The sequence below is a fragment of the Erythrolamprus reginae genome, chromosome 9 (assembly GCF_031021105.1).
Source record: "Erythrolamprus reginae isolate rEryReg1 chromosome 9, rEryReg1.hap1, whole genome shotgun sequence".
In the NCBI taxonomy this organism is placed as follows: domain Eukaryota; kingdom Metazoa; phylum Chordata; class Lepidosauria; order Squamata; family Dipsadidae; genus Erythrolamprus; species Erythrolamprus reginae.
This window is the reverse complement of record NC_091958.1, coordinates 5811294-5825158: the sequence shown is the minus strand read 5'-3', so window position 1 is coordinate 5825158 and position 13865 is coordinate 5811294. Positions and strand designations below refer to the sequence as shown.

The 13865-nt window shown below is 39.1% G+C and overlaps 1 protein-coding gene across 2 annotated transcripts in view; it reads left to right on the top strand.

Moving 5' to 3' along the window:
* The window catches only part of RBL2 (RB transcriptional corepressor like 2), a 29564-nt gene that overhangs the window by 2943 nt on the left and 12756 nt on the right, over positions 1 to 13865 (top strand). For both annotated transcript variants that reach the window (XR_011559800.1, XM_070760174.1), the window contains exons 2-13: positions 687 to 817; positions 1557 to 1757; positions 3036 to 3100; positions 4616 to 4744; positions 5472 to 5632; positions 5726 to 5790; positions 6658 to 6844; positions 9052 to 9218; positions 10670 to 10779; positions 11211 to 11314; positions 12604 to 12741; positions 12862 to 13026. Coding sequence is in view for 1 of the 2 variants with exons in the window: in XM_070760174.1 (XP_070616275.1) it covers positions 687 to 817; positions 1557 to 1757; positions 3036 to 3100; positions 4616 to 4744; positions 5472 to 5632; positions 5726 to 5790; positions 6658 to 6844; positions 9052 to 9218; positions 10670 to 10779; positions 11211 to 11314; positions 12604 to 12741; positions 12862 to 13026 (1623 nt within the window). In the remaining variant the exon portion in view is untranslated. The remainder of the gene's footprint in view (positions 1 to 686; positions 818 to 1556; positions 1758 to 3035; positions 3101 to 4615; positions 4745 to 5471; positions 5633 to 5725; positions 5791 to 6657; positions 6845 to 9051; positions 9219 to 10669; positions 10780 to 11210; positions 11315 to 12603; positions 12742 to 12861; positions 13027 to 13865) is intronic.

The following is a 13865-nucleotide window of genomic DNA, read 5'->3' as shown; positions in this document are numbered from 1 at the left end:
AATTAATCCAGACTTTTATTATGTTATTTTGATAGAGGGTACTAACACACTATATGCTGAAAAAGCATAGGTTAAAGAAAGAAAACTATGCTTTAAACTTCAAATATTTATTTCCTTTGAAGTATAATTGTGGAATTTAGAATTCAGAGGCTATTACATCAGTTCTGCTGGAATAGACTTAAACCAGATTGCTTATTTATTTTTATTATTTATTTATTTATTACTTAGATTTGTATGCCGCCCCTCTCCGAAGACTTTATTGCAAAAGTACTTTATTGCAAAAGTAATCTACACATATGTGAATGTGAGCCTTGCAAATCCTTTCTGAATGTGTAAACTGGAGCTCACAAAGTCCCACTACAGTTTCCGTATAGCCAAGGTGTTTTTCATTTTCTGTTTCCCAGGGTCAAAGGTGCTTTTTCAAGAGGCAACTGGACTTTCTGGTTTTTGTTTTAAGATGTTTCTGGAAACTGAGACTCTCCATAGACATTTCCCTGGATCAGCTTTCCTCTTCCAATAGAATATGATCATTTGTTTATTTGGAACTGAGCAAACTTTTCAAAGATGTTTATAATAAGCTAATAGCTATCTAATTAAATAATATAGCTAATTCCCAATCAGGAACGAATTTCTTGCAGTGGTATAACTTCAGAAATGGGTGAATTTATTTTGTTTTCCATTAACAGGGGAATGATCTGCACTGGTTGGCATGTTCGTTATATGTGGCTTGCAGGAAAGCTGTCCCAACAGTTAGCAGAGGGACTGTTGAAGGAAATTATGTGTCTTTAATCAGAATACTGCGCTGTTCAGGACAAAGGTAACTTCTCTTCTAAAATGCTGAGATTGTCAAGTTTAGAAAGTCTTTTGCAGAACATTATATTGCCATTTTAATGTGTAAATTACTATATGCTAATGAAGCCTTATTATATCTTAACACACACCTGATGGTTAGAAAGCACCTTAATCACATACAGATAATCCTAAACTTAACGACCGCAATTGAGCCCAGTATTTCTGTTGCTAAGTGAGACATTTGTTAAATGAATGTTAATCCCCATTTTACAACCTTTCTTGCAACAGTTAAGTGAATCACTCCAGTTCTTGAGTTAGTAACAGGGTGGTTTAGTCCAGTGTTTCCCAACCTTGGCAGATGCTGGCTGGGGAATTCTGGGAGTTGAAATATCTTCAAGTGGGAAACACCGGTTTAGTCAATCTGGCTTCCCTGTTAACTCGGCTTCTCAGGAGGTCACAGAAGGGGGATCACATGATCCCAGGACACTGCAGCTGTCATAAATAGTTATTTGCCAAGAGTCTGAATTTTGATCATACGACCTTGGGGATGCTGCAACAGTTGTATTAAAAATGAACTTAACTTACTTTTTTCAGTACCATTGTAACTTTGAACGGTCACTAAATGAAATGATGGGAGTCGAGGATAGACGCATGGAGATAATAGACACATGGAGATAATATAAATCAGAATCGTTCAACAAAATGTTTTGGAATGTAAACATTTCTCTGAAGTTTAAATTTCTGATCATCGCAAATGTCTTCAGTTTGATAGAGTTTTTTAACAAGATGAAGAAGTGGGAAGATATGGCAGACCTACCCTCCCAGTTCAGAGAACGTACCACAAGATTAGAAAGAAACTTTACAGTTTCTGCTGTAATTTTTAAGAAGTATGAACCCATTTTTCAGGACATTTTCAAGTACCCACAAGACGACCAACCGCGACCGCCCAGAGGAAGGAAACAAAGGTATATTATTCATGTGGTTAATTCAGAATTCTGCCAAGGAGATTTCATATCTTGTTCTACAAGTATGAACGAGTTCTTCACTTAATTCTTATTAACTCTTTGTGGCTGATTAAAATGCAGTTTCCAATTGTGGTCATAAATGGAGGACCATCTATTTATTACCTGTGTTTTCTTGACATGTTCCAAAAATTACGGTTTTAAGACTTTGCTTCTGCTTCAAACTGTTTTTTCCTGATTTGGGATATTTGTAACTATATTAGCAATTCATAGTCTGTGTCTCATTTATAACTGTTTTCTTAGGAAATGTCCTTGCTGAATTAATCTTACTAATTAATTAATTAAGGGCCTATTATTGTTTTATTTAATAAATACAAGAGCTATAATATGTAGACCAATAGTTTTTTTAGCCTAAGGGTTCCAGGCTGTCAAAGAGGAAATACAGTACAGTACAGTGATCCCTCTATTATCGCGATGGTTCCGTTCCAGGACCCCTTGCGATAATCGATTTTTCACGAAGTAGCGGTGCGGAAGTAAAAACACCATCTGCGCATGCGCAGATGGTGTTTTTACTTCCACCGCCGCCCGCCCTTCGCCCGCCCACCCCGTTGCTCGCACCTGGGGTTTCCCCGTGCGCGCACCGCCCGCCCGCCCACGCCATTGCTGGGGCCGCTTCCCAGCTGGGAAGCGGAGCTGGGATGTCCCCAAGTGCGCGCGTGTTGCTGGGGCCGCTTCCCAGCTGGGAAGCGGAGCTGGGGTGTCCCCAAGCGCGCGCGCGTTGCTGGGGCCGCTTCCCAGCTGGGAAGCGGAGCTGGGTTTTCCCCAAGCGCGCGCGCACCGCCCGCCTGCCCACGCCGTTGCTGGGGCCGCTTCCCAGCTGGGAAGTGGAGCTGGGGTGTCCCCGCGCGTGCCGCCCGCCCGCCCACGCCGTTGCTCGTGCCGCCGCTGGGGTCTTACCGGGGCAAGAGGGGGAAGACCCAGGGAAGCCACCCAGCAGCTTATCTGCCCGGCGGGAAACTCCACCATCTACGCATGCGTGGCCATAGAAAAAAGGCACGCATGCGCAGATGGTGGAGTTTACTTCCGGGTTGAAAACTAGCGATATAGCCCTTTCGCGATGCTCGAGGACGCGAAACTCGAGGGTGTACTGTATACCACTTCTGTGGTCCAGTCTGAATGTATATCAATAAGTATCTTCTTAATGTACATTTTGAAACGTTTTATTAGACAGTTGAAACATAATACATTTGTTTCTTTTTTTATGGCTACATTTCTAAAAAGGAGACAACCTTGCACTGTTTCTGAGGTTTTCCAGTTTTCCTGGGTCCTCTTTGTTTATGCAAAAGGTAAGAATTGGCTTTTTTTTTTCATTGATTAGAATGTAAGAACAGTAACAACCAGCCCATTATGTTTCTGCCTTGTTTTCAAAAGGATTGGGACAGGATATCTTTTGGAATGGGATAGATACATATATTTGATAAATTAGTAAAAGATCCTTTTAGTGTTAAATGAGCATCTCAATTTTAATTTTATTATGAGCACAGATACATCAGTTGCAAATTGTTACACTTTATATGCCTTTACATCGAGTCTTCGGAGAGGGGGGGCATACAAATCTAATAAATAATAATAACAATAATCCATAATAAATATTCTGTGGGCTTATTTCTAAGTTTTTCGTAGTAAATATTAGAAAAAGAACATTTCACAAACCTCTCTTTAAAATTTCAAACCTTTTATTTAAAAATATTTGGGGGAAAAAACCCACAGTTCAATATGGTTTTATTAAAGTTCATACCAGTAAAATATGTTCCAATTGAGTGGAACACAACGAATCAATGCACAGTTAGAAAAACCCTTTCCTTCAGTTAAGAAAGAAAGTCCATCTGTTAAACAAGATTAAGAGAGTTGCCAGAAATCAGCACTGACTTAAAGGCATAAAATTACACAAAAATTTTATGGTAGAAGTTTCTGTCAGTGAGAAACATAGTACTAACTTTTTGCCTGTTTACAATACAATAGTGGAATACACAATACAATACACAACACAAACCCACCTTATAAATTTGCAGAGCCTTAAAATGAGACAGGTGGCTGTCTTACGTTGCTTATGCCCAGGAACTCAAAATACACACAGACACAATTTGTTTCTGTTTCTTTTTGTTGAGGGAAGTGGTTTTTGCTCTTTTATCATAGCAACTGTACTTGAAAGGGCAGGTTTGGTCTTGTTTAAGTGATAGGCTTTCTAGCTTAAAGACTGACATCTTACGTTTTATTTCCTTGCATGGCAAATCTGCAGGCGCCTTGCTTGCTTCTAATCCAGACTGCTACCGATTTTTAGCAACGTTGAGTATTAATTTTGTATTCTTAGTTTCCCCCTTTTAAATAATATTACCTTCCGCTAGTCTAAATTTATAGTACTTGCTATCTGAATCCATTATTAAATAAATGCAATATTTTAATTTGCCTATTTATTTTGAATGGAAAGAGTGAAAGAATTCATTTTAAGCTTGGAAACAACATTACTTTCTGCTATTTAAGTTTGGTTAAAAGAAAATAATCCTCACTTCAAATTGACCATATTAATGCTCTTCCCCCTCTATATCAAGCTCAGCGCATAATTGAATATTTGAGCATTTCATCATAATATTCAACCTAGCATTTTAATATATTTTACAGCAGGTCTCAAACAAGCCACAAAATAAATAATTGATTTAATTGATATTATGTAGGCATATATTCTCAAGATTGCATCTGGTTATTGTTTAAAAAATGTGGTGTGCAAATTTATTAATTTAGATTAAAAAAATAATTTCTGCTGAGTTCTTCCATATTGAATTTCTCCATATTGAACCTCACAGGCAATTTCCCTATGATCAGTGATGATTTGGTAAATTCATACCATCTTTTACTGTGCGTCCTTGATCTAGTCTATGGAAATTCTTTGCAGTGCCCAAATCGTAAGGAGATTCTGAATCCGAGTTTTAAAGGTAAATTTAATACTCTTTTATTATGCCGCTCTCCAAATATTATTATTTATTTTAAATGAACTTAGACCATAAAATGTGACCAGCAAATTGATGTATATTGTGCTAAAAAGTTCACACATTTACTTTCCTGTGATAGCCAGTCATTTATTAAAAGTTTACCATAGAAAAATCATAGTGTGCCAGAGAGGAAAAATATTTGTATTCAGACTTAACTAATTGCCTGATGAAAATTGAAGAACAATCCTTCATGCTTTAAAAGAACAACAGATCTTACGTACAACAGGAAATTGATTGTGTGGGGGTTGGGTATTCTTCCTCCTCTTCTTCCTCTTCCTCCTCCTCCTCTTCTTCTTCTCTTCTTCTTCTTCTTCTCTTCTTCTTTTCTTCTTCTTCTCTTCTTCTTTTCTTCTTCTCTTCTTCTTTTCTTCTTCTCTTCTTCCTCCTCTTCTTCTTTTCTTCTTCTCTTCTTCTTCTTCCTCTTCTTCTTCTTCTTCTGCTTCTTCTTCTTCTTCTCTTCTTCTTCTTTTCTTCTTCTCTTCTTCTTTTCTTCTTCTCTTCTTCCTCCTCTTCTTCTTCCTCTTCTTCTTCTGCTTCTTCTTCTCTCCTCCTCCTCCTCCTCCTCCTCCTCTTCTTCTCCTTCTCCTTTTTTCCCATCTGTCCATTTAGGAAGTTAGAAAAATGTTCTTTATTTCTTTCTCTCACCCCCTTCCCACTTAACCATTCCAAGGGCTGCCTGAAGACTTTCACAGTAAGGACTTTAAGCTCTTGTCTGAAGCCCCTTGCATCATTGAAAAGCTCTGCTCCTTGCACGATGGCTTGGTTTTGGAAGCCAAGGGAATAAAAGAACATTTTTGGAAGCCCTATGTGAAAAAGCTCTTTGAGAAAAAGGTATGTCATTGGATAACAATTTTAACCCATCTTCAGAATAATTACAGCTCCACTATTGATCGTTAACTTCAATTCCTTTATTTTTTTTGGTAGATCCTAAAAGGAAAAGAGGAGAACTTGACAGGATTTTTGGATCCTGGAAACTTTGCAGAAAGCTTGTAAGTACCATAAAAATAACAGTACTACTAATTTTAGGATTTTCTGGGTACAAAGGATCCACCAGCCTGTAGCTTCTAACTCTCTTGGGATTCAGGTTGGGTTTCACAATTTTATGAAAGCTTATGAAAAACGTTTAGCAATCATTTGCAAGCAATGATTGGAGGTTCGACTACCGTAACGCTCTCTACATGGAGCTACCTTTGAAAAGTGTTCGGAAACTTCAGATTGTGCAGAATGCAGCTGTGAGAGCAGTCATGGGCTTCCCTAGGTATGCCCATGTTACTCCAACACTCCGCAGTCTGCATTGGTTGACGATCAATTTCCGGTCACAATTCAAAGTGTTGGTTATGACCTTTAAAGCCCTTCATGGCATTGGACCAGAATATCTCCGAGACAGCCTCCTGCCGCACGAATCCCAGTGACCGATTAGGTCCCACAGAGTGGGCCTTCTCCGGGTCCCGTCAACTAAACAATGTCATCTGGCGGGCCCCAGGGGAAGAGCCTTCTCTGTGGCGGCCCTGACTCTCTGGAACCAGCTCCCCCCAGGGATTAGAACTGCCCCTACCCTCCTTGCCTTTCGTAAACTCCTTAAAACCCACCTTTGTCATCAGGCATGGAGGAACTGAAATATCTTCCCTGGGCCTAAACAATTTATGTATGGTATGCTTGTGTGTATGTCTGTTTAATAATGGGGTTTTTAAAATATTTTAAATTGTAAATTTATTAGATTTGTTATAAACTGTTTTTTATTGTGTTGTGAGCCGCCCCGAGTCTACGGAGGGGGGCGGCATACAAATCTAATAAACATAAACATAAACATTTGTGTTTCGATCATCCCCTTGCCTGTCTTCCATTCTTCGTTCCAGTAAGGCCATCAACAAGGCCTATGAGGAATACATCCTGTCAGTTGGAAATCTAGATGAGAGGATCTTTCTGGGAGAAGATGCCGACGAGGAAATCGGAACCCTGCGAAGATGTTTAGGCACAGCTTCGGAGATGGAAACAGCCGAAAGGGTACAGATGAAATATAATCTGCAGGAGCACTTTGAGCGGGTGAGTCTAAATACGGTCTGGCCTGAAGTTAGTGCCCTGATGCTCAGCCTTATTTCAAGATCCATCAAATTCAAGAGGACAGGACGACAAAGCTCTCTTCTAAGGAGGACGTTTATCTGTGGGCAAACATTTCAATTTTTTTCATTTAACAAAGGTTATTGGTGATTGGGTTGTGTGATTGTTTTATTATACGGGTTTTTAAATTGTGTTTTTAAACATCAGATTTGTACTTTGTTTATGATTGTTATGAGCTGCCCCGAATCTTCAGAGAGGGGCGGCATACAAATCTAATAAATTATTATTATTATTATTATTATTATTATTATTATTATTGTTATTGTTATTGTTATTGTTATTGTTATTATTATTATTATTATTAATTAGGTTTGTATGCCGCCCCACTCCGAAGACTCGGGGCGGCTCACAATAATCATATGCAATGTACAAATCCAATGTTTAAAAACATATTATTGTTATTAATGTTATTAATATTATTAATATTAATATTATTAATATTATTAATAATATTAATAACATTAATATTATTAATATTATTAAAATGGCCACCGGAAGGGGCAAACCTTGGTAACTCATGAAATCTACGTACCTTCCCTACCGGTTCAGAAGCGCATTCATGCACTCTCATTTCGCTTGCGTGCATGCCACTGTCACACATACTTTTTCACTCTCTGCACATGTGCAGAAGGCTTTGTGCATGTGCAGAGGGTTAAAAGAAAAAAAGAAAATGGCGATGTCCAATAGGGTAGTCTGGGCCTCGCGCTGCCTCTGCTACTGATTCTCCAAACCATCGCCAGCTGCTACTACTGGTTCACCTGAACTGGGCCGAACGAGTAGCATTTCAGCCCTGAACTCTGGGTTGTAATGAGGACCCCTTGGTGCTTTCTGAGCTTGGTGGTCTCCTTGCTGACATTTCATTACCCAAACTAGGTAACATCATCAGTGCTAGAAGGGAAAGGGGTTGCTCGTGATGTTACCAAGTTTGGGTAATGAAACACCTGCAAAAAATCAACCCAGCTCCGAGAGCACCAAGTTCATTACCCAAACTACACATCCTCCTGTTGTCGTTACCTAGTTGGGTAATGGAATTATTATTATTTTATTATTATTTATTGGATTTGTATGCCGCCCCTCTCCGCAGACTCGGGGCGGCTAACAACAGCAACAAAAACAGCATGTAAATCCAATCCTAAAAATATCTTTAAAAAAACCTTATTCGTAAAACCAAACATACATACATACAAACAAGCATACCATGCATAAATTGTAAAGGCTTAGGGGGAAAGAATATCTCAGTTCCCCCATGCCTGACGGCAGAGATGGGTTTTTACGAGCTTACGAAAGGTGAGGAGGGTGGGGGCAATTCTAATTTCCGGGGGGAGTTGGTTCCAGAGGGTCGGGGCTGCCACAGAGAAGGCTCTTCCCCTGGGCCCCGCCAAATGACATTGTTTTGTTGACGGGACCCGGAGAAGGCCCACTCTGTGAGACCTAACCGGTCGCTGGAATGTCTGCAAGAAAACTTCTAAGCATAGAGACCACCAAGAATCCCTCCAAGTTTAATTAGCTTAACTTTCTCTCTCTCTCTCTCTATATATATATATATATATGTATGTATGTATGTATGTATGACATGTTTTTTTAAAATTATATTATATTATATTTATTATAAGTTGTCGGCTATGAATAAATTAACTGCCTTGTAATGGCCCTGGGTTGGGCCTAGAGGCAAAAAGGAGCTGTGACGTTCCTTCAATATACCAGGGTGATCCGACATAAAAAAACGTGTGTGTGTGTGTGTGTGTGTGTGTGTGTGTGTATGTATGTATGTATGTATAACTTCTCAGTCTGGCATCCTGATTAAGAGCTACTGGTCTGTCAGTTAATTGCTGTGTCCCTTTAAAGCATTCATAGTGCCCCATCTCACCCTAGATTATCAGAAAATGCCAACAGTTTATCTCTGACTATGTACTTGTTCTATTTCTTATAGACTTTATAGGGCTTTGTTCTGTCTAGATATCTTAATAGGGAGATTATGAGTTAGAAGAAGAGGCAGATTTCAGTCCAAAGAAGGCAATAACCAGGGATAAGCCTTGTTGGACTTTCGTCAAGTGATTTTTCTGAATAAAAATCTGAGTTGAAAGTACTGGAGGTTTCTTGAAATGCCTTTCATCTTTGTATCTTATGATTAGACAAAATCTTTCAGAATAGCTACGCCTCTCACTGGCCGGAAATACATCAAGGATAGCGATCCTTACTTGAGCCCTATTTCCATCGCGACCCACTGCTTGACGCGGCTTCACACAATGTTGGCAGGGCTGAAGAACGGCCCTAGTGAGAACCTGGAGCAAATACTGAGGTCAGTAAAATCCCTCTCCTTGTTCTTCCCAAATTGGTGGCTACAGGGTGATTCAAATTTGAGCGGGCGGCTGAAATGCACGCTTTTTAAAGTATCCCGTATGATTTTATATGCTTTTTTAAAAAAACCCCAAAGTGGACTACATTCTTTAGTGATGTTCAATGTACATTAATCCCACGCTACTTCACGGTTCATCTTTTGCAGATTCACTATTTCACAAGTTTTCAAAAGGGGCTTAAATCCATTGAAAATTTTAAATCCATTCAAAATTCATACAACTCTTTTACAGTACTACTGTACTCTATTAAAGAAACTGGTAGGATATCACATGTAGTTCCAGCTGAGAAACTTATAGAATGACTGTTTAATGCAAAGGGTGGGTTTTAAAAGTCGAAATGCTCGTTAAATACATTAAAAAAATTATTTCCTCTACATCATGGAAATTCGTTTTTCACGGGGGTCTTGGAACGCATCCCCTGCAAAAAACCAGGGATCAATGTATACTAAACAAAATCAATTTGTGAACACTGCACCACCATATGAAGTTAAACCTTCGTGGTGTGGAGATAATAAGTTGGTCCTTAACACCAGTAAGACCAAGGAGCTTATACTGGATTATAGAAATAATAAATCAGGCAACCATTCCTTATTTATCAATGGAAACTAATTACAGCAAGTGGCCATTTTTGAGTTTTGGAGTGTTGTCATAAAAGAGGACCTGACCTGGGGAGCTCACATTGCAGCATTGGTCAAAAGGGCCCAGCAGAGATGACACTACCTGAGACTTCTCAGGAAACAACAGCTTAATGAAAAACTGCTGGTGACCTTCTACTGCTGTACTATAGAGAGTATTTTAATTTACTGCACCTGTATATGGTTTGCCAATTGCACAGGGGCAGATAGGACAGCATTCCAGAGGGTCAGTGTCATTGCCCAGAGGATCATTGGTTGCCCTCTCCCCTCTTTGGAAGAGCTTTATAGCTCCTGCTGCCTTAAGGAAGTTCAAAACTTCCTTAAAGGTCCATCTCATTCTGTGGACACACCCTTTTTTTTTAATTATTACCATCTGGCAGATGGTACAAGAGAATAAAAACAAGGACAAATAAGCTGCAAAACAGCTTGAAACCCAGGGGAATAACTACATTGAATTATACTGTATAGTGCAATACTCATGCAGTGAATTGTATAGAACGTGAAGGATGTGTGTTTGTGTTTTGTTTTTATAATTTTAATGCACACCGAAGATGTCATTTAATATCGTACAAGGTGCAGTGAAAATAGTGAAGTAAATTAACTTTGGAGACTAAGCATAGGTTTCAATTTATTTTAGTGATAAATGCTTGGATAAAACTGGCATTCTTTTTTAAAGCCTCCTGTATAAGACTACATAAACATAAAGATGTTTTCTTTCAAAAGTGGCAAATCTTCATTCTTGACTTGTTCATTGACAGGGGATGTTCCAGGGATCCTTCTCTGTCCATTGTCAATAGAGTGAAAGAAATGTATGAAACTTATTCGCAAAAGGCGCCATCTTCCGGAGAATCTGGGAATTTCCCCAAAGGTGAGAACATAAAAAGCATTTTTGCTATGTTTGTGTTCCCCAAAGACTCTAGTTTTAGTATTAAACTATTTAATTTAACATGTTTACTTGGTATATTCATACATTTTAGCACAATATAAGAATGATCATTTAGTATTATTTATTTATTGGCCGCACAACTTAGCACAGACTAACTCTGGTCAGCTTGCAATATTATTTCTTTCTTAGCGGATATGAGGTATGATGTATAATAGTAATTAAGTTTCTTTACAAGCTCGTTCTTAATATTAATTTCAATAGACCTTAAAATAGTTCTTGTTTAAGACCAAGAAACCAGTTTTGGGGGAGAAGGAAACCATATGTGTATGTGTGTTTAATTATTATTTTACTGGTGGTTAATAACCCCTGAAAGTTTTCATTTTAAAAATTTTATTATGGGTAAATTATTTCAGATCTTGTTGGTAAACACTTCCGTCTTGCTGAGGTCCTTTATTATAAGGTTTTGGAATCTGTCCTAAAGCAAGAAAAAAAAAGACTAGAAGACGCTGACCTATCTGTAAGTATAGCCCATGAATTTGCATATTATCTTTTAAAAAAGCAACAACTGATGGGGTCTACAGGAAAATGTAGCATAGAACACTTAAGATGCAAAACAGGCCAGAATCTGATTCTTAACCATACCAATTCCATACATTCAGCCTTCAGTTTGCTCACTGCTTTCCACAGAAAATAATCAACTAACAGGATAATTTGGCAAAGGGATATAATGTCAAGAGGATCCACCGTGATTCAACCAATTTATGAGAGATGAGGGTAAGAAATTCTGCTTAGGGAACAATCAGATAAAAACGATTCATCCTGATCATCACAAGATTTAGGACACCCCAGTATGAAATCAGGATATTTTACCTTTCTCCCCCCCAGGATGTTTTACTAAGCCTCTAAGTCCAATTTGCATATGTTTTGTATATGTTTCTTAATAGACAAACAGCATTGCACATGTATTTTTTTAAACAACCTAGCTATGCTTTGTGATTTAGGCACAAGAAATATCAGGTTTTTGTACTGAACTGCCCTCACTGTAACACTCTCTACATGGGGCTACCTTTGAAAAGTGTTCGGAAACTTCAGATCGTGCAGAATGCAGCTGTGAGAGCAGTCATGGGCTTTCCCAAATATGCCCATGTCTCACCAACACTCTGCAGTCTGCATTGGTTGCCGATCAGTTTCCGGTCACAATTCAAAGTGTTGGTTATGACCTATAAAGCCCTTCATGGCACCGGACCAGATTATCTCCGGAACCGCCTTCTGCTGCACGAATCCCAGTGATCAGTTAGGTCCCACAGAGTGGGCCTTCTCCAGGTCCCGTCAACTAAACAATGTCGTTTGGCGGGACCCAGGGGAAGAGCCTTCTCTGTGGTGGCCCCAGCCCTCTGGAACCAGCTCCCCCCAGAGATTAGAATTGCCCCCACCCTCCTCGCCTTTCGTAAGCTTCTTAAAACCCACCTCTGCCGTCAGGCATGGGGGAATTGAGATACTCATTCCCCCTTAGGCCTTTACAATTTATGCATGGTATGTTTTGTATGTATGTTTGGTTTTATAATAAGGGTTTTTAATTGTTTTACTATTGGATTGTCACATGTTGTTTTATCACTGTTGTTAGCCGCCCCAAGTCCACGGAGAGGGGCGGCATACAAGTCCAATAAATGAATGAATGAATGAATTATTATTATTATTATTATTATTATTATTATTATTATTATTATTATTATTATTATTATTATTATATAGAGGGGCGGCATACAAATCTAAATAATAAATAAATTATTATTATTATTATTTTAGGGCATCCTGGAGCACGATGTCTTTCATAAGTCCCTCATGGCCTGCTGCCTTGAAGTCATTATTTACTCCTACAAGACGGCGGATAGTTTCCCCTTCATCACGGATGTTTTTGATGTTCCTGCCTTCCACTTTTATAAGGTAAATCCTTTGCGTGGAGCGCTCTAACAAATTAACGTAGTTGCTGTTAAAAAGGCAGTGACTGTACCCCTCCTTCCTTTCTAGTTGTCCATAATAAAGGTTCGATTTGATACATTGCAGGTAATCGAGATCCTGATCCGAGCAGAAGATGGCCTTTGCAGAGAGGTGGTGAAGCATCTCAACCACATTGAGGAGCAGATTTTAGAGAGCCTGGCATGGAAAACGGAATCTCCACTCTGGGACAAAATAAAAGAAAATGAAAATAAGGTTCCAACCTGTGAAGAGGTAAACTCCTTAAAACCCACCTCTGCCGTCAGGCACGGGGGAATTGAAACATCTCCCCCTTGCCCATGTAGTTTTGGTGTATGATTGATTGTGTGCTTGTTTTTTATATATTGGGGTTTCTTTTGTGGACTTTTTAACCTAAAGCTGTAATTTAGATTGCTAAATAGAATATCTCCAGGACCACCTTCTGCCGCACGAATCCCAGGGACCGGTTAGGTCCCACAGAGTTGGCCTTCTTTGGGTCCCATCGACTAAACAATGTCATTTGGAAGGACCCAGGGGAAGAGCCTTCTCTGTGGCGGCCCCGGCCCTCTGGAACCAACTCCCCCCAGAGATTAGAATTGCCCCCACCCTCCTTGCCTTTCGTAAACTTCTCAAAACCCAACTCTGCCGTCAGGCATGGGGGAATTGAAATATCTTCCCCAGGCCTATATCATTTATGTATGGTGTGTTGTGTGCATGTTTTTTAAATTATGGGTTTTTAACTTCATATTATTAGATTTGTATTGTACATTGTTTCTATCACTGCTGTGAGCCGCCCCGAGTCTACAGAGAGGGGCGGCATACAAATTAAATGAATGAATGAATGAATGAATGAATGAATGAATGAATGAATGAATGAATGAATGAATGAATGAATGAATGAATGAATAAATAAATAAATAAATAAATAAATATTAGATTTGTTACTATGTACTGTTTTTACCATTGTTGTGAGCCGCCCCGAGTTTGCGGAGAGGGGCGGCATATAAATCCAATAAATCTAATCTAATCTTTCCTTTTTGCTCCTTTGTGACTTGTACAAAGACTTTTACTAGAAATGTCCCAAAGACTTGGAG